Source organism: Procambarus clarkii, chromosome 13 (genome assembly GCF_040958095.1).
Source record: "Procambarus clarkii isolate CNS0578487 chromosome 13, FALCON_Pclarkii_2.0, whole genome shotgun sequence".
NCBI lineage: Eukaryota > Metazoa > Arthropoda > Malacostraca > Decapoda > Cambaridae > Procambarus > Procambarus clarkii.
Window position 1 is genome coordinate 16,735,814 of NC_091162.1, and position 20,000 is coordinate 16,755,813.

General features: G+C 46.1%; 2 protein-coding genes across 18 annotated transcripts in view; one reads left to right on the forward strand and one right to left on the reverse strand.

Annotated features, from left to right (window-relative positions):
* Mef2 (myocyte enhancer factor 2) overlaps positions 1-20,000 on the reverse strand; it is a 653,808-nt gene that overhangs the window by 145,574 nt on the left and 488,234 nt on the right. The window lies entirely within an intron of this gene.
* LOC138364360 (trichohyalin-like) lies at positions 17,253-18,545 on the forward strand. The gene has a single exon (XM_069323972.1). The coding sequence runs from the start codon at positions 17,253-17,255 to the stop codon at positions 18,543-18,545; it is 1,293 nt and encodes a 430-aa protein (XP_069180073.1).

Consider the following 20,000-nt stretch of genomic DNA (forward strand, 5'->3'; position numbering starts at 1 on the left):
TAACTAACAGTGTTAGTACTAACACTGTTAGTGTTAGTTAACACTGTTAACACTTACTAAATTCCCTTGAAATTAACAAAAAAAAATATAATATTCTAACATCAAACTTGAAACTGAACTGAGTTTCAAGTTTCCAATCATGTCCCCTTTGTTCTACTTTGTCTTTACGGTGAATACGTCCTCTTTATCAACCTTATCAATTCCCGAGAACCTTGCATGTCGTTATCATGTTTCCTCGATTCCGTCTTTCACTTGACGTATAGTGAGTTGCATTATATAGAGTAATCCTCTCAGTTCTGGTACGGACATCGTTATATACCTCTGAAGTTTTTCAATCGTATTTCTTTTAGGTGGGGGAAGAGGTTGGGGGGGTCCACGCCGGCGCTGCATACTCCAAAGTGAGTCTCGCCTACGTTGTTTACAAAGTCCTGATAGCTTCCTTCCCTAAATTTCTAAATGCTCTCCCAGCGTTTGCTAGTTTCATGTATGCTAGTCTACTTTCAAGTGTGGTCTAGAGCAGACACTTGCGAGATACTGTACCGACGCTCAGTGCGCTCAACTCACACCAAAGTATCACCTGTGTACTTCTGTATATTCGACCAAATATATATATAGTATCTTAGTGTCTGTGTTTATTTATCACCATACTTTACGTAACAATAGAACCGTTACATTGGTACAACCCCATGTTATTTTAAGTGATTGATTAGTTAATTTTCAACCACAGACGTAACCGCTAACGTGTCGTTAATAACTGCGAGTACGTTAATAAGTTGTTGCATGAGAACACTGAATAACAAGCGCGGGCGAGGAGTCACAATAACGTGGCTGAAATATGTTGACCAGACCACACACTAGAAGGTGAAGGGACGACGACGACGTTTCGGTCCGTCCTGGACCATTCTCAAGTCGATTGTGACTTGAGAATGGTCCAAGACGGACCGAAACGTCGTCGTCCCTTCACTTTCTAGTGTGTGGTTTGGTGAACCTCGAATAACAAATGGATGATGAATCCTTGTGGAGTTCCCATTTCAAACGTATTCACAAAGTGTGTGTGTGTGTGTGTGTGTGTGTGTGTGTGTGTGTGTGTGTGTGTGTGTGTGTGTGTGTGTGTGTGTGTGTGTGTGTGTGTGTGTTTTGCACACCCTCAGACTGTCCATAGCCTGAAGCTCGGTGAGACATAAGACATTACACAGGATGTTCAGTAAGACATATAACCCTAAATCCGTTTTAATCATTTACCTTGAACACCTGTCGGGCCCGGGCTCAGGGAGTAGAGATAAACTCCCGAAACCCTCCCCAGGTATGTTCCAGGTAAACTCAGCGCGATGTTCCTGTACGATTCACCTCTTATTCTTGTTCAGTATCACATGCTGCTGTTAAATAATTAAATACTACGTGAGAAGGAAAAGAACTCAATGTTCTTTCTTTCAGAACTTTCAATGTTCTACGAAAGAACTCATAACAATGCGTCGTACTAACGAGGCTGTCAAGAGGCTCGAGACCCGCTCTGGAAGATCCTTGAAGAAAAAACTTCAGAAATCTTGTGCAAGTATTCCAGGTATTAAATCAAATAGTTGACAGGTGTCAATCTCCCATCTCCGTACCCCAAACTTTGTCATACAAGCGACATTCATTTTTTCACAGTGGTATCCGAGGTGGATTTTTTTTGTTTTTGTAAGTGTTGGTTCTCTGAATAGGAACTTCAATTTCATGATCGTACCCAAGTGCTGTAGGTTTGAAGTCAATACGACGGAACGGTCTTGGGAGATGAACCGAACGTAAGTGGTGAAGACTTGGAGTCCTCACTAGGAGACGACGTCACCTCACCCAGACGACGTCACCAAACACCTGAGACAGGTGTGTGTGTGAAGTGTGACACACCCGCATGATAAGACTGAAGATATTCATCTCTTAAGAGTGGAGTTAACGGCACAACACTGACCAAAAATAACTCCTCCATAACTTCCATTTGTCCTTGAAATGAAAACATCAGAAAATTAACTAAAAACATTACAGTTCACACATAATTCTGAAATTAAATCATCGGAAAATAAATTGAACAAACGTTGCATTTAAAATCATTCTGAAATTACTGGAGCCAATATTATTAAATATATATATATATATATATATATATATATATATATATATATATATATATATATATATATATATATATATTTAAATATATATATATATATATATATATATATATATATATATATATATATATATATATATATAGTGTCCAGGTATATATAGTGTCCAGGTATATATATATATATATATATATATATATATATATATATATATATATATATATATATATATATATATATATATATATATATATATATATATATATATATTTTACAACGCTACATCCTACATCCTGTAGCATAGTAGTCTACGTCCTCGACTCATAAGCACGCAGCCCCGGGGTTGTTCAATTCCCATACGGGGAATGGAAGCGGTTAGGCACGTGCCCTATCACCTGATGCCTCGGTTCACCCAGCTGCCTGGCGCTAGGCACCGGTTGTGGGGGTTACAACCTGGAGAAGGTCATTATCAGTAGCTGGCCTGGCCCCTAGGGGAGGACGTCCCTAAACACGAGTACACGGGGGGGGGGGGATTCGAACCCGCGTCCTGGTGGCTCCCAGATCGCAGGTTATGGTGATGGTGGTGGCTTGTGGTACTTCCACCCGTACAGTGTACCCTTCTCTTGACCAATGTTACAAATACAACTATATACCAGATGATTCACAGTTTAGAGGCGGCACTGTGTGTGTGTGTGTGTGTGTGTGTGTGTGTGTGTGTGTGTGTGTGTGTGTGTGTGTGTGTGTGTGTGTGTGTGTGTGTGTGTGTGTGTGTGTGTGGTAGTTAAGATAAGCTTGCACTCTCTTGTCAGAGCTACGAGTGTGTACTCATCTAATTGTGCTTTGCGAGGGGGGTGGGGGTTGAACTTCGGCTCTTTGGTCCCGCCTCTCAACCGTCAATCTACCGGTGTACAGGTTCCTGAGCTTCTCAAGCTCCATCATATCTACATTTGAAACATTGTATGGAGTCAGCCTCCGCCACATCACTTCCTAGTGCATTCCATTTATTGAGTACTATGCCACTAAAAAAATGCTTTCTAATGTCTCTTCATTTTGGGGATAAAGTTTCCGCCTGTGTGTAAAAGTTTTTCCAAAAATATTTAAACTTATGTGGATATTGATACATGAATGTTGTGTAGCATCAACACGCATACTTACATACTTGTATACATATTTTGTATACATATTTTGTATACATATTTTGTATACATATTTTGTATACATATTTTGTATACATATTTTGTATACATATTTTGTATACATATTTTGTATACATATTTTGTATACATATTTTGTATACATATTTTGTATACATATTTTGTATACATATTTTGTATACATATTGTGATGTTCTGTATGTATTGTGGGGCTAGGTTGTTCTTGTTGTTGTTGTTAAAGATTTAGCTACCCAGGACGAAGTGTCCATGTAGCACGGGCTATGGTGAGCCCGTAAATGTTTCCACCGAGTAAATATAAGCTCTTGGGCTCCCAGCTGTGGGAGTGAGGCGTGTCATCTTGGCATAGTCTTATAAGCATTGGTTCCTCTAACATGTCGATGGTGTTGTCGTAATCTGTCCTCTTAAAAATAACGTCGCTTTTGGCCATTTACCCGTATGGCCGAAAGTGGATGTAATTTGAAAATGAAAAAAGTGAAAATAAATTTGGGATTTTTTTTTTCAACAACAGTAAGTTAAGGGTCCTCTGGTAGGTTAGGTTGGCAGGAAATTCTCATAAGTTTCAAAACGTTATGAGAAACGTTAATTGGAAGTTTCCTCTCCTAACCTTTCCGAGTAAGCCGGACGACTCAAACAGAAAACGGGACAGTACGTCCCTTTTGTCAGTCGATTTCATTTCAAATTACGTCCAAATTTGGCCATAGCGCGCATACGAGCGGAAAGCGACGTTATTTTTAAGAGGACCAGTTGGTTCGACACCCTGGCGGCTTGGTGCTGTAGTCTGGTGTTCAGTGCTTGTGTGTCCAGGCGTTCATAGAGCTCCTGGAGTGTCTCATCATAAGGTGAATGACGTTTTGTTGCTCTTCCACGGAGTTCCTCGGAGGAGGTTATCTTGAGGTTATCTTGAGGTTATCTTGAGATGATTTCGGGGCTTTTAGTGTCCCCGCGGCCCGGTCCTCGACCAGGCCTCCACCCCCAGGAAGCAGCCCGTGACAGCTGACTAACACCCATGTACCTATTTTACTGCTAGGTAACAGGAGCACAGGGTGAAAGAAACTCTGCCCATTGTTTCTCGCCGGCGCCTGGGATCGAACCAAGGACCACAGGATCACGAGCCAGCGTGCTGTCCGCTCGGCCGACCGGCTCCCAGGAGGTCAGAGATTTAAAAGTTCCTCGGAGATTCAAAACTTTCATCACAAAGGATGCCTATTTCAGAGTCTTCTCGCTAGGAGTCTCCAGAATTAAAAAAAAAAAAAAAAAATTCTTCCCAATAGAGGTCGACTTAAAAAACAGAATTGTCCTTGAAGAAAGCTAATTTTAACATTTCTGTGCAGAGGATTTTATCTTGAGGTTATCTTGAGATGATTTCGGGGCTTAGCGTCCCCGCGGCCCGGTCCTCGACTAGACCTTCTTTTTGTTACACATCCCCCAGGAAGCAGCCAGTAGCAGCTGTCTAATTCCCAGGTACCTATTTACTGCTAGGCGAAAAGGGGCATCAATGTGAAAGAAACTTTGCCCACTTTGTTTCTGCCATCACCGGGGATCGAACCCGGAACCTCAGAACGTCGAATCCCGAACGCTGTCCAAAAGATCTCCAGAGAGAGATGACATATATTTAAAAGATTTTAATAATTATTTTTTTTATTTCTGCCGATTTACATCTATTCTAGAAAAGTTACAAGCCACCATTTTCTAGTTTTGTTTATTAATAACGCAGGCTACATTCATCCTCCGAGTGGCAGTGGCACACACACATGCACAAGGTGAACCGCAACAGCGTGATGAATCCACGAGAAAATCTTTGAAGCAGGACGGGTGGGTAGGTGAACCAGCGTCCTGGGTCCCACTGGGGGGGGGGGGGGTTTGGTAGCCTGGTGGATAGCGTGCAGGACTCGTAATTCTGTGGCGCGGGTTCGATTCCCGCACCAGGCAGGAACAAATGGGCAAAATTTCTTTCACCCTGAATGCCCCTGTTACCTAGCAGTAAATGGGTACCTGGGAGATAGTCAGCTGTCACGGGCTGCTTCCAGGGGGGGGGCGGAGTGTGTGTGTGGTGTGGAGAAAAAGAAAAAAAAATGTAGTTAGTAAACAGTTGATTGACAATTGAGAGGCGGGGCGATAGAGCAGAGCTCAACCCCCGCAAACACAACTAGGTGAATACACACAACAGGCTCAAGAACTGAACCCTCAAGGCACAATAACGTGGCTGAAGTAGTTTGACCAGACCACACACACTAAAAGGTGAAGGGACGACGACGTTTCGGTCCGTCCTGGACCATTCTCAAGTCGATTCTCAAGATAATCGACTTGAGAATGGTCCAGGACGGACCGAAACGTCGTCGTCCCTTCACCTTCTAGTGTGTGGTCTGGTCAAACTGAACCCCAAATTCGTTTATCTCAGCCTCGATGAACATTTATAACATTATAACACAAAAAAAAATCGCGTTTTATGTTAAGCATTTCCTAATCTCTCTCAGACGAGACGAATTAACAGTGTCATCAGTCTATCAAAAGTCTATCAATCACCACACTATAAATTACACATTTTCTATGACATAAAAGTCCCCATTCATCAGTAACAACGGAACAAAAGTGCTTTTTAACAAAAGTTACAAAAAAAAAAAGAGACAGAACCAAGACATTAATAAAACTATTAACCATTCACAATAAAAAAAAAATATATACATAAAGAATAAACTTGTAATCGAATCGGTAAAAAAAATATTTGCATTATAATAACCAAATATTTAAAAAAAAATGTATAATTAATTTCCGTGCAGTGGTACAAATATTTCAGAAAAACATATTTTTGTATAGCGTGGAGGAGATAAGATCTCCGCCCAGCCTCCACCTGGGCGGAGGCTGCCAGTGATGCCCGCACCCTGAGGCCCACCTCCACACCTTCTACTGCCACTAATACTATTACTATTATTATTATTATGGACAATAATACTTCATGGAAAACACCGACCTCACCTAACCTTCTTAGTATGTTAAGATAAGCATCTTATTGCTTCTTATTTACAATTATTACGAAACCTATCAATGGTTAAGTAATAATTGTAATTAAGAAGCAATAAGATGCTTATCTTAACATACTAAGAAGGTTAGGTGAGGTCGGTGTTTTCTATGATGCTTTTCAAGATAAACTAAAATATTCACAATCAATTAGTATGTCACATATGCACTTATTAAATAAGCCAATATTGACTATAAGCAAGTGCGAGAACGGGTTGAATAATAATAGAGAACCAATCGTATTGGCGTTTGCCTCTCCATTGGAGACTTTCGGCACCGTGGAGAGGAAGGGGGGCGTGGGACCTGCTGCATGGGTAACAGCTTCTTTCCTCCGTATCAACCTACCGCTAGCTTTGTGCCCTGGAGAGGCCACTCCAGACCGACAACCAGAGCGCAATGCCATAGTCTCCTGAGACTGATATATGGCTACTACTTATATACAGAAATCACACTAACGTGATGCATCAAATGAGAAAATCTGAGGCGTGTGTGCCTGGGAATAGTCAGTCCACACGTTCGAGTCCCCACCACGGCTCCTAACCAATTTTCTCTATAATAATAATAATAATAATAATAATAATAATAATAATAATAATAATATTACTAGTGAGAAAATTAGTAGGAGTCATTAGAAGGATTCGAACCTATGGTCTGGGTACGCCCAAACAATTTTTTTGAACTGATTACTGATTTTTTTTATTCCTCTTGATGACAGAGGTGGTGGTAGGTAGAGAAGATGGAAGATGGTAGTAGAGCTGGTTGGGGGGGTTGTGGTTGGAAGTGCAGGTGGGGGGGGGGGGTGTAGGTGGGTGGAGGAACCAGGAGCCGCCGCGACGGTACCAAGAGATAAGGAACGAAGCAAGAGGTGATTGATTGATAAAGATAAAGCCACCCCAAGAGGCGGCACGGGCATGAATAGCCCCGTAAGAAGCAAGAGGGGGGGGTCACAGGAAAGGATATACTGGCAAGAGGTTAACTCCCTACACCCTACCTCCCACGTCCTCCCTCCCACCCTACCTCCCACGTCCTCCCTACCACCCTACCTCCCACGTCCTCCCTACCACCCTACCTCCCACGTCCTCCCTACCACCCTACCTCCCACGTCCTCCCTCCCACCCTACCTCCCACGTCCTCCCTCCCACCCTACCTCCCACGTCCTCCCTACCACCCTACCTCCCACGTCCTCCCTACCACCCTACCTCCCACGTCCTCCCTCCCACCCTACCTCCCACGTCCTCCCTCCCACCCTACCTCCCACGTCCTCCCTCCCACCCTACCTCCCACGTCCTCACTCCCACCCTACCTCCCCACCCTACCACCCACCCAACCTCCCTAACTGCACTTTTTGTCCCCTTCACCTCCTGTCTCCCCCTCACGCCCCTCATTCTTCTCTCTCTCTCTCTCTCTCTCTCTCTCTCTCTCTCTCTCTCTCTCTCTCTCTCTCTCTCTCTCTCTCTCTCTCTCTCTCTCTCTCTCTCTCTCTCTTTCTCTTTCTCTCTCTCTCAACTGGAGCCGTGAGTGTGAGGAGGGGGAATAGCTGCAGGAAGGAGAAAGGGAGGAGGGGGGGGGGTAAGTCGAAGAGGGAGGAGGAGGAAGAAGAGGAGGAGGAGGAGGAGAGGCATGGCTGCCTCCTTGTCACAATTATGTCAATCTCCTTGTTTGTTATGGTCCTTGCTAATTATCAAATATACTCCCTCTCTCTCTCTCTCTCTCTCCCTCTCTCTCTCTCTCTCTCTCTCTCTCTCTCTCTCTCTCTCTCTCTCTCTCTCTCTCTCTCTCTCTCTCTCTCTCTCTCTCTCTCTCTCTCTCTCTCTTTCTCTCTTCTGTGTCCTAATCTCAGTGATTATCTATTTCACTATCCTTCCCCCCTTTTATTTACTTCTTTTTCTTCTTTACCTGTTCATTCGTTCCTCCCCCCCCCCTCGCTTTCTTTAATCTTTCGTTCGTTCCTCATATACTTTCACACCTCTCCTCTTCCCTCGTTTATCTCCCCCACTCCCATCTCCTTCCTCTTATTTCTTCTACTTCTCCTTCTCCTCTTTCGTACCCTTAATGGACATTATTTCCCCCAGGACGTCCTGCGCAGATCACAGTTCGTCCTACGATTCATAGATGCGCTTCAACTTCAGAAAGGAATTCAAGTCCAGCTGGACTGGTGGGCACGGCGACGGCTTGGCTTTTCGCTGGTTGGCGTTCGATCCCCCTGATGATCCAAGTGGATGGGTATCCCGTCGATTTACCGTCTGGTCCACGAGCGAGAGAGAGAGAGAGAGAGAGAGAGAGAGAGAGAGAGAGAGAGAGAGAGAGAGAGAGAGAGAGAGAGAGAGAAGGAAGACAGACAGACAGACAGACAGACAGACAAGACAGACAGACAGACAAGACAGACAGACAGACAGACAGACAGACAGACAGACAGACAGACAGACAGACAGACAGCCAGCCAGACAGCCAGCCAGACAGCCAGCCAGCCAGCCAGCCAGCTAGCCAGCCAGCCAAACAGCCAGCCAGCCAGCCAAACAGCCAGCCAGCCAAACAGCCAGCCAGACAGCCAGGCAGCCAGCCAGCCAGCCAGACAGCCAGCCAGCCAGCCAGCCAGCCAGCCAGCCAGCCAGACAGCCAAACAGTCAGCCAGCCAGCCAGCCAGACAGCCAGCCAGCCAGCCAGCCAAACAGCCAGCCAGACAGCCAGCCAGCCAGCCAAACAGCCAGCCAGCCAAACAGCCAGCCAGCCAGCCAGCCAGCCAGCCAGCCAGCCAGCCAGACAGCCAGACAACCAACCAGCCAGCCAGCCAGCCAGCCAGCCAGCCAGACAGCCAGCCAGCCAGCCAGCCAGCCAGCCAAACAGCCAGTCAGCCAGCCAGCCAGCCAGCCAGCCAGCCAGCCAGCCAGACAAGACAGACAAACCAGGCAGTGAGTGGGCCAGACAGCCAACCAGCCAGACAGCCAGCCAGACAGCCAGCCAGCCAGCCAGCCAGCCAGCCAGACAGCCAGCCAGACAGACAGCCAGCCAGCCAGCCAGCCAGCCAGTCAGCCAAACAGCCAGCCAGCCAGCCAGCCAGACAGCCAGCCAGCCAGCCAGCCAGCCAGCCAGCCAGCCAGCCAGCCAAACAGCCAGCCAGACAGCCAGCCAGCCAGCCAAACAGGCAGCCAGCCAAACAGCCAGCCAGCCAGCCAGCCAGCCAACCAGCCAGCCAGCCAGCCAGACAGACAAGACAGACAGACCAGGCAGTGAGTGGGCCAGGCTGTTAATTCCGCCCACCGCCACATAAACCTCTTCTTAATTAATTAATATTCATAGACCCTGCAAATGGGAAATGTCTTTGTTGAAATATTTAGAAGTTGCTGTGTCGACCTGGCCGACCGACCGGCCGACCGACCGACCGACCGACCGACCGGCCCAAAAGTTGACCTCTCGACCACCTCGTCTCATCGTTTTAAGACCTATAGACATTAGGGGGGACATGTACGAATGGCTTCTCTAACAGGTGCTCAAGTAACCACTCAACCACCACTTCCAAGTAACCACTCAACCACCACTTCCAAGTAACCACTCAACCACCACCACTTCCAAGTAACCACTCAACCACCACTTCCAGTTTCTCTTTCGACAGACCCTAATACCCCCCCCCCCCCCCTCTCACCAACTTCTTATACATTTCCAAAATATTTAAGTTATCCATCGTTGTTGCCCTTGCAATTGCTAATTAATAATAATAATAATAACATGTCATATTTAGAGCATCAATATCATTGATGTACACGTTTTAAAATCCATTCCCCCCCCCCCTTCTCCTCCATCCATCCTCTCATAAATATTGCCTTTAAGACCACCAGATCAAGAGGGACTTGACAAAGAAACCACGAAACATACTTGTACGGAAGATGCCGAAGAAAGGAGGGCGAAGGAGAGGTGTGAAAAGGAAGAAAGAGGGGGGTAGAGAAGGAGTCAAAAAGACTATAAAGCCAAGCTGGGACGAATGGAAAAAAGACGTAGTGTAAAACTAGAAAGCAAGAGGAAAGGAAATAAAATGGAATAAGATATAGAAGACAAGGTGGAAGAGCAGGGAAGGGGAGGGGGGGAGGGGGAAGAGGTGTTGAAGACAAACACGCCACAAATAAAGACAATACAACTGCTATAAAAAAATGGAGGGACGGAGGAGGAGGAGAAACAGAGGAGGAGGAGAAACAGAGGAGGAAGAGAGGGCGAGGACTCGAGAAGATAAGAGAGCATAAGACTATAGTAGGGTGGGTTTGTGTGTGTGTGTGAGAGAGAGAGAGAGAGAGAGAGAGAGAGAGAGAGAGAGAGAGAGAGAGAGAGAGAGAGAGAGAGAGAGAGAGAGAGAGAGAGAGAGAGAGAGAGACAGACAGACAGACAGACAGAGAGAGAGAGAGAGAGAGAGAGAGAGAGAGAGAGAGAGAGAGAGAGAGAGAGAGAGAGAGAGAGAGAGAGAGACAGACAGACAGACAGACAGACAGACAGAGAGAGAGAGAGAGAGAGAGAGAGAGAGAGAGAGAGAGAGAGAGAGAGAGAGAGAGAGAGAGAGAGAGAGAGAGAGAGAGAGAGAGAGAGAGAGAGACAGACAGACAGACAGAGAGAGAGAGAGAGAGAGAGAGAGAGAGAGAGAGAGAGAGAGAGAGAGAGAGAGAGAGAGACAGACAGACAGACAGACAGACAGACAGACAGAGAGAGAGAGAGAGAGAGAGAGAGAGAGAGAGAGAGAGAGAGAGAGAGAGAGAGAGAGAGAGAGAGAGACAGAGATTCTTACACTAAAGAATTCCTCCAAGAACCTCAATCAATCCTACTGAGTCCCTATAGTCACATAACAAGAGGGAGAGAGTAAACCTCAATACAATCACCAGAAAATAACAATCACCAGCCGAACAACAATGACAAAAGTAGCACAATACACAGCCAAAAAGCAACATTACGTATACGCCAATAAACGGAGTATGTAACCCACTCTTCTCTAACTCTCCGTCAGGAACATTAAAAGACCTGCAAATACTCCAAGTGTTATTATACCATTAGAAAGGCCTCGTATCTGTCCCCAGATCTGGAAGGGGGTACTTGGAAAATGTGAGTGAGGCGACCCGAAATTCTTGCACGGGTCGGCCGAGCAGACAGCACGCTGGACTTGTGATCCTGTGGTCCTGGGTTCGATCCCAGGCGCCGGCGAGAAACAATGGGCAGAGTTTCTTTCACCCTATGCCCCCTGTTACCTAGCAGTAAAATAGGTACCTGGGTGTTAGTCAGCTGTCACGGGCTGCTTCCTGGGGGGTGGAGGCCTGGTCGAGGACCGGGCCGCGGGGACACTAAAAAAGCCCCGAAATCATCTCAAGATAACCTCATCATCTCAAGATAACGGGGTTTTGGGTTTTATGGCTACATGTATAAATGGTAAAAAGCCTCTCTGTTCGAGGCTGAAGGCCACACCAGACGCTTGGGGCTTGCCTCACCCAACTTTGCATCGTGATTCCCGTGGGGAATGTGGCGAACATGGTCGGGGATAGAGGTCAGCAACTTCGAAAAGAGAAGAGCATGACGGTCATCGCATTCACAACTCCACGATCACCTTTGACAAGAGTTGGGTTCTAGACTTATCGAAACAATTAAGGACCCAAAAGTCACATTATTCTAGCATCGTGGTATGGTCGTCCAGAGGGTACCAAGCCTTCTCCATTAGGGTTCCGACTATACTTCCTACCATAACTCTCCACTCATCGCAGTATTATGGAATCTTGTAACTAAATTCATTTTAATTAATACAACGCGAATACAAATATACTTGGCGGAAGTAGAACAAATCATACAGGTATTTAGGATAACTTTATAAAGTTACAATGAGCTCGAATTATCTTTCCAGAATGATATAAATTAATACCTGTAGATCTATATTATACGATACTATGCGAGAATGATATTTTATATCCAGAATTAAATTATACTAATACCACCAGAATTATATTATTCGATACCTCCAAAATTATACAACACGATATTTCCAGGATTATATTCCACGATACCTTCATAAATATACGATATCTTCAGAAATGCCCGTCATGTGATATCTTCAGAATTACACGGCACATGACTCCTCTTGAATTACTTATCATACAATACCTTCAAAACTGAACGTTAACAATACCTTCAAAATTGAACGTTAACGATACCTTCAAAACTGAACGTTAACAATACCTTCAAAATTGAACGTTAACGATACCTTCAAAATTGAACGTTAACAATACCTTCAAAATTGAACGTTAACGATACCTTCAAAATTGAACGTTAACGATACCTTCAAAATTGAACGTTAACAATACCTTCAAAATTGAACGTTAACGATACCTTCAAAATTGAACGTTAACGATACCTTCAAAATTGAACGTTAACGATACCTTCAAAATTAAACGAGTCATTCACTAGAGAGTTCAGGTAACTCTTTAACATCCCAGATTGGGCATTATAAAACTTTTTTTTTTTTGGTAAGTTTTAAACTTGCGGTGTTGAAACTTTGCGCATTTCAATTGTGAAACTTTTAAACTTTGATGGTAATAAGGAGGAAATTTGTTATTTCCGGTGAACCGGACGCCGCGACCTCCATAGCGCTGACCCGATCAATTTATGACGATTGTGTATGGTAATATCTTGATCTGTCTGTGTCTGTCTGTCTGTCTGTATGTATGTATGTCTTTTGCTCACGTGTTGGCAGGGATCAGGACACGTGTGTGTGAAGGCTGGCATTCGGACACGTGTGTGTGAAGGCTGGCATTCGGACACGTGTGTGTGAAGGCTGGCATTCGGACACGTGTGTGTGAAGGCTGGCATTCGGACACGTGTGTGTGAAGGCTGGCATTCGGACACGTGTGTGTGAAGGCTGGCATTCGGACACGTGTGTGTGAAGGCTGGCATTCGGACACGTGTGTGTGAAGGCTGGCATTCGGACACGTGTGTGTGAAGGCTGGCATTCGGACACGTGTGTATCTGTATAAACTTGAATATACGAATATGCAAATTTGTGTATGTGTAAATAAACGTGTACTCGCCTAGTTGTACTCACTTCGTTGTGCTTGCGGGGGGTTTTGAGCTTTGGCTCTTTGGTCCCGCCTCTCAACTGTCAATCAACTGGTGTACAGGTTCCTGAGCCTACTGGGCTCTATCATATCTACACTTGAAACTGTGTATGGAGTCAGCCTCCACCATATCACTGCCTAATGCATTCCATCCGTTAACTACTCTGACACTGAAAAAGTTCTTTCTAACGTCTCTATGGCTCATTTGTGTACTAATTTACACCTGTGTCCCCTTGTTCGTGTTCCACAAATGCCAAATAGTTTGTCTTTGTCCACCCTGTCAATTTCCCTGAGAATTTTGTAGGTGGTTATCATGTCTCCCCTTAATCTGCTGTATTCCAGGGACGTGGGGTTTAGCTCCCGTAGCCTTTCCTCGTAGCTCATACCTCTCAGTTCTGGGACTAATCTGGTGGCATACCTCCGAATCTTCTCTAACTTTGTCTTGTGTTTAACTAGGTATGGACTCCAGGCAGGAGCTGCATACTCCAAGATTGGTCTGACATAAGTGGCATACAAGGTCCTGCACGCTTCCTTACTGTTTATGTATGTATGTATGAACACATTTAACACATCATGCAGATAGTAGCAAAAAAAATATTTACAAATTCCTGTGCTTGCTGCGAGGAAAGTCGCTGAGCGAGTCTGGTCTCCGGAGAGGCGGCCAATCACGCGCACGCAAACTCGCCAAGGTTCATTGTGATTGGCTGACGAGGCTACACGCTGGCGTCCCGTGCGCGGTGCACGTGCGCCTCAACACTGCCTATACGCATCAAGAGTTTACAAATGGGAGTACCAAGAGCCCCGCCCTACGCTTCTACTACGCCATATTTTCTACTAGCACCGATTAATCCGTTAACAAATTTGCGACGTATTAGTTCAAATGAAAGCACCATAATATTGACGCTGTTCTGTGCATCCGTCATGATAGGGAGCCGGTCGGCCGAGCGGACAGCACACTGGACTTGTGATTCTGTGGTCCTGGGTTCGATCCCGGGCGTCAGCGAGAAACAACGGGCAGAGTTTCTTTCACCCTATGCCCCTGTTACCTAGCAGTAAAATAGGTACCTGGGTGTTAGTCAGCTGTCACGGGCTGCTTCCTGGGGGTGGAGGCCTGGTCGAGGACCAGGCCGCGGGGACACTAAAAGCCCCGAAATCATCTCAAGATAACTCAAGATAGGCTTCTCAGCCTACACAATAACAATCGACTTGAGAATGGTCCAGGACGGACCGAAACGTCGTCGTCGTCGTCCCTTCACCTTCTAGAGTGTGTGGTCTGGTCAACAGACTTCTCAGTTTCATAAGATTTCTGGTTAGGCAAAACAGAACCTAGACCATATCCGCCTAAACTCATTAGGCCTACAACGCGTCTGTGTTGTCGTGATTTGAATTGTCGTCAAGTATTTGCACAACCCCTTGCGAAACCTCTACATCTTTCAACAATCACGGCGGCTTTGTTTACACTTATTTTAAAACAGTTGACCAACTTACAAATGTCACACTCCAAGGTCTAATGAAACCCTTGGTATAAACATAACTCGTAGTGGTGCTTCCAAAGATGTACAGGTTTCGTTATTGGTTGCGTGAAAGCCTGATCAATCCTTTTTTGTTTTAACCTGTCCTCAGGGCGGAGATGTCCAGGGGGCCAGATTCACGAAGCAGTTACGCAAGCACTTACGAACCTGTACATCTTTTCTCAATCTTTGGCGGCTTTGTTTACAATTATTAAACAGTTAATGAGCTCCGAAGCACCAGGAGGCTGTTTATAACAATAACAACAGTTGATTGGGAAGTCTTCATGCTTGTAAACTGTTTAATAAATGTAACCAAAGCTGTCAAAGATTGAGGAAAGATGTATGCGTTCGTAAGTGCTTGCGTAACTGCTTCGTGAATCTGACCCCTGGAGGTAATCACTCCAAAACCATTACATAATTAGTGCTTTTATCTACCCAATCCTTGGGTAGGTTATATTAAGGTAATTAAGGTAACATTACGTTTTGTTATGTCGGATTATTAATTTAATAAACCGTATTAATGTAAACACGTGAAATAAAAAATAATAAAACTATTCGAGTATTTACTAGAATTTCATTTACATAAAACAAAATTCTTCAGACTGTTTCAGAAAAAAAAATAATTTAACAAAGAAATTATATTTTTAAATCAACGATTTATATTACAATAAAGTTATAACTCGAGACTACTCTCTGCTTAGGATACAGGTTCACTTGTCGAGTAACAAGTAGACTACTACTGGAACCTTAATATGCTTTCTGACCATCACAAATATCTAGATAACTATCCAGGCGGTTTGAGGGAGGGGGGGGGTATCTTTCTTATATCTTTACACTGAGAACGGGCTTATTTGCGTGTGTGTATGTGTGTGTGTGTGTGTGTGTGTGTGTGTGTGTGTGTGTGTGTGTGTGTGTGTGTGTGTGTGTGTAATATATATATATATATATATATATATATATATATATATATATATATATATATATATATATATATATATATATATATATATATATAATTTACACCCAGGAGAGAGAGAGAGAGAGAGAGAGAGAGAGAGAGAGAGAGAGAGAGAGAGAGAGAGAGAGAGAGAGAGAGAGAGAGAGAGAGAGAGAGAGAGAGAGAGAGAAAGCGAGCAGAAACAGTAATCTCCCCTGATCCCCCTTGCTCCCTTGGAGCATCGGGGGATCGAACGCCGACCCAGCAATCAAAGTCGCAGTACCGATCAGGCTAAGTGAGACAAGGGGGCAGCACCCCCCAGCCAACCAGAAGTCATTACGTCATGGGGGGCCAATGACCTACATCCACCACACGCATGTATAAGACAGGAACCAATGTGTGTGTGTGTGTGTGTGTGTGTGTGTGTGTGTGTGTGTGTGTGTGTGTGTGTGTGTGTGTGTGTGTGTGTGTGTGTGTGTGTGTGTGTGTTTCTGTCTGTCTGTCTGTCCGTCTATCGCGACAACCCAATGACCGATTACCGCTCACGCGATTTCCGACCTCTTTTCTAATTAACGGATGACCACTTTTGCTAATTCTCACTTGCTCCGCCCCACCGCTTACGGCCAGCGAGGAGAGAGAGCACAACAACCTGCCACAACACGCTACAACAGAAATACAACACACACACATATATATTATAGAAGACCGCATGCGGCTGCGTGTGCACGCATCCCCCCCCCAAACACGTGCACAACCCCCCCCAAATCCCCCCCAACACGTGCACAACCCCCCCAACACGTGCACAACCCCCCCCCCCCAAATCCCCCCCAACACGTGCACAACCCCCCCCCAAATCCCCCCCAACACGTGCACAACCCCCCCCCCCAAATCCCCCCCAACACGTGCACAACCCCCCCCCAAATCCCCCCCAACACGTGCACAACCCCCCCCAACACGTGCACAACCCCCCAACACGTGCACAACAACCCCCCCCCTAAATCACGTGTTAGAGAAGTACCAAAATAAAGTACCACTTACAAGGAATTATGCACATGCAATCCTCCCCCCCTCTCTCCCTCTCTCCCTCCCCCCCCCCCCCCCTATCCGTCCCCTCTAGGGTCTTGGGGGGAGGGGGGGAGGGGGGATTGTGTGAGAGGAGGGGGGGGGATGGATGGTCAGCAGTAGACAATCACAGACACACGCAATACATTCACTCAAATACAATTCAGATTCAGAGGAGAATGCACAGTTACTAATGCTCAGAGGAGGAGAGGGGGGGGGGTGGGACAAGAGACAGGGGTTGGGGGGTTGGGGGGGGGGCAAGTGGAACAAGAGACATGGAGGAGGGGGGAGGGGGAGGTAGGGGCAGAACGTCTAAAGCACGTCTAACAAGAGACATATAAAGACATGTAACACAAGTCTCATTGTGTTACGTGTTGCAAATGCAACACCTCCAGGTACGGCAAGAAGAAGAAGAACAAGCAAAGACAGAGACCCCCAAGACAGACAGAGAAGCACGAGAAAACAGACAGAAAAGCACGAGAAAACAGACAGAGAAGCAGGAGAAAACAGACAGAGAAGCAGGAGAAAACAGACAGAGAAACACGAGAAAACAGACAGAGAAGCAAGAGAAAACAGACAGAGAAGCAGGAGAAAACAGACAGAGAAGCACGAGAAAACAGACAGAAAAGCACGAGAAAACAGACAGAGAAGCACGAGAAAACAGACAGAGAAACACGAGAAAACAGACAGAGAAACACGAGAAAACAGACAGAGAAACACGAGAAAACAGACAGAGAAACACGAGAAAACAGACAGAGAAGCAGGAGAAAACAGACAGAGAAACACGAGAAAACAGACAGAAAAGCAGGAGAAAACAGACAGAGAAACACGAGAAAACAGACAGAAAAGCACGAGAAAACAGACAGAGAAACACGAGAAAACAGACAGAGAAACACGAGAAAACAGACAGAGAAACACGAGAAAACAGAAAGAGAAACACGAGAAAACAGACAGAGAAACACGAGAAAACAGACAGAGAAACACGAGAAAACAGACAGAGAAACACGAGAAAACAGACAGAGAAACACGAGAAAACAGACAGAGAAACACGAGAAAACAGACAGAGAAACACGAGAAAACAGACAGAGAAACACGAGAAAACAGACAGAGAAACACGAGAAAACAGACAGAGAAACACGAGAAAACAGACAGAGAAACACGAGAAAACAGACAGAGAAACACGAGAAAACAGACAGAGAAGCAGGAGAAAACAGACAGAGAAACACGAGAAAACAGACAGAAAAGCACGAGAAAACAGACAGAGAAGCACAAGAAAACAGACAGAGAAACACGAGAAAACAGACAGAGAAGCAGGAGAAAACAGACAGAGAAGCACGAGAAAACAGACAGAGAAGCAGGAGAAAACAGACAGAGAAGCACGAGAAAACAGACAGAGAAGCACGAGAAAACAGACAGAAAAGCACGAGAAAACAGACAGAGAAGCACGAGAAAACAGACAGAGAAGCACGAGAAAACAGACAGAGAAGCACGAGAAAACAGACAGAGAAGCACGAGAAAACAGACAGAGACCCCCAAGACAGACAGAGAAGCACGAGAAAACAGACAGAGAGAAGCACGAGAAAACAGACAGAGACCCCCAAGACAGACAGAGAAGCACGAGAAAACAGACAGAGAAGGACAAGAAAACAGACAGAGAAACGTCATCCATTTGACGTTTTTTTTCCCCCTCTTGATACCGTGACGTTTAAAAGAGATCATGCGATTGTGCGTTCTCTCTGTGACGCCGCGTTAAGACGCATTGATATGCAGAATACGCAGCTTTATTACGGGCGAGACGTTGAGAGACACGAGGTCTGAGCCGGACGGAGACACACGAGGCACGGAGACACACGAGCCACGAGGACACAGGAGCCACGAGGACACACGAGACACGAGGACACACGAGCCACGAGGACACACGAGACACGAGGACACAGGAGCCACGAGGACACACGAGCCACGAGGACACAGGAGCCACGGAGACACACGAGCCACGAGGACACAGGAGCCACGAGGACACACGAGACACGAGGACACACGAGCCACGAGGACACACGAGACACGAGGACACACGAGCCACGAGAGGACATGATGAAGTACAGCATGGCCCCCCCCCCCTTTGAAGACAGCAGAGGGATGATGAGAGGCCAAACATGCACACTCTCACACACACCATGCATTATAGAGCGCTCGCATGTGCGTGTATCTCGGCTCCTCTTGTATTATACAACCACATATTGTATCGAGCGTTACATCTCGGAGCCGGTCGGCCGAGCGGACAGCACGCTGGGCTTGTGATCCTGTGGTCCTGGGTTCGATCCCAGGCACCGGCGAGAAACAATGGGCAGAGTTTCTTTCACCCTATGCCCCTGTTACCTAGCAGTAAAATAGGTACCTGGGTGTTAGTCAGCTGTCACGGGCTGCTTCCTGGGGGTGGAGGCCTGGTCGAGGACCGGGCCGCGGGGACACTAAAAGCCCCGAAATCATCTCAAGATAACTCAAGATAACCTCAAGATATCATACACGTGTACTGCAGTTGCATCACTCGAGAGGCGCCATGGTCTATGGTGCGTGGTTGGTACGGTTATCTTGAGGTTATCTTGAGATGATTTCGGGGCTTTTTAGTGTCCCCGCGGCCCGGTCCTCGACCAGGCCTCCACCCCCCCCCCCCAGGAAGCAACCCGTGACAGCTGACTAACACCCAGGTACCTATTTAACTGCTAGGTAACAGGGGGCATAGGGTGAAAGAAACTCTGCCCATTGTTTCTCGCCGGCGCCTGGGATCGAACCCAGGACCACAAGTCCCCCGTGCTGTCCGCTCGGCCGACCGGCTCCCGTGCGCCTCAAGCTCCTCTACATTTAGTCTCGAAAGCGATTTCCTGCGTCATTGTACATCGTAGCGTAAGTTCCTCTCATAGTAAGATGGTCGCTGGATCATTGTAGGTACAATGTAGATGCCATATGTCGGCGCGTCTCGTGGATTTGCAGCAGCTGCTCTTGGGCGCCTGATAGCTGAGTGGACAGCGCTTCGGATTCGTAGTTAGTCCTGAGGTTCCGGGTTCGATCCCCCTAGCAGAGGCGGAAACAAAATTGGGGCAGAGTTTCTTTCACCCTGATGCCCCCCCTGT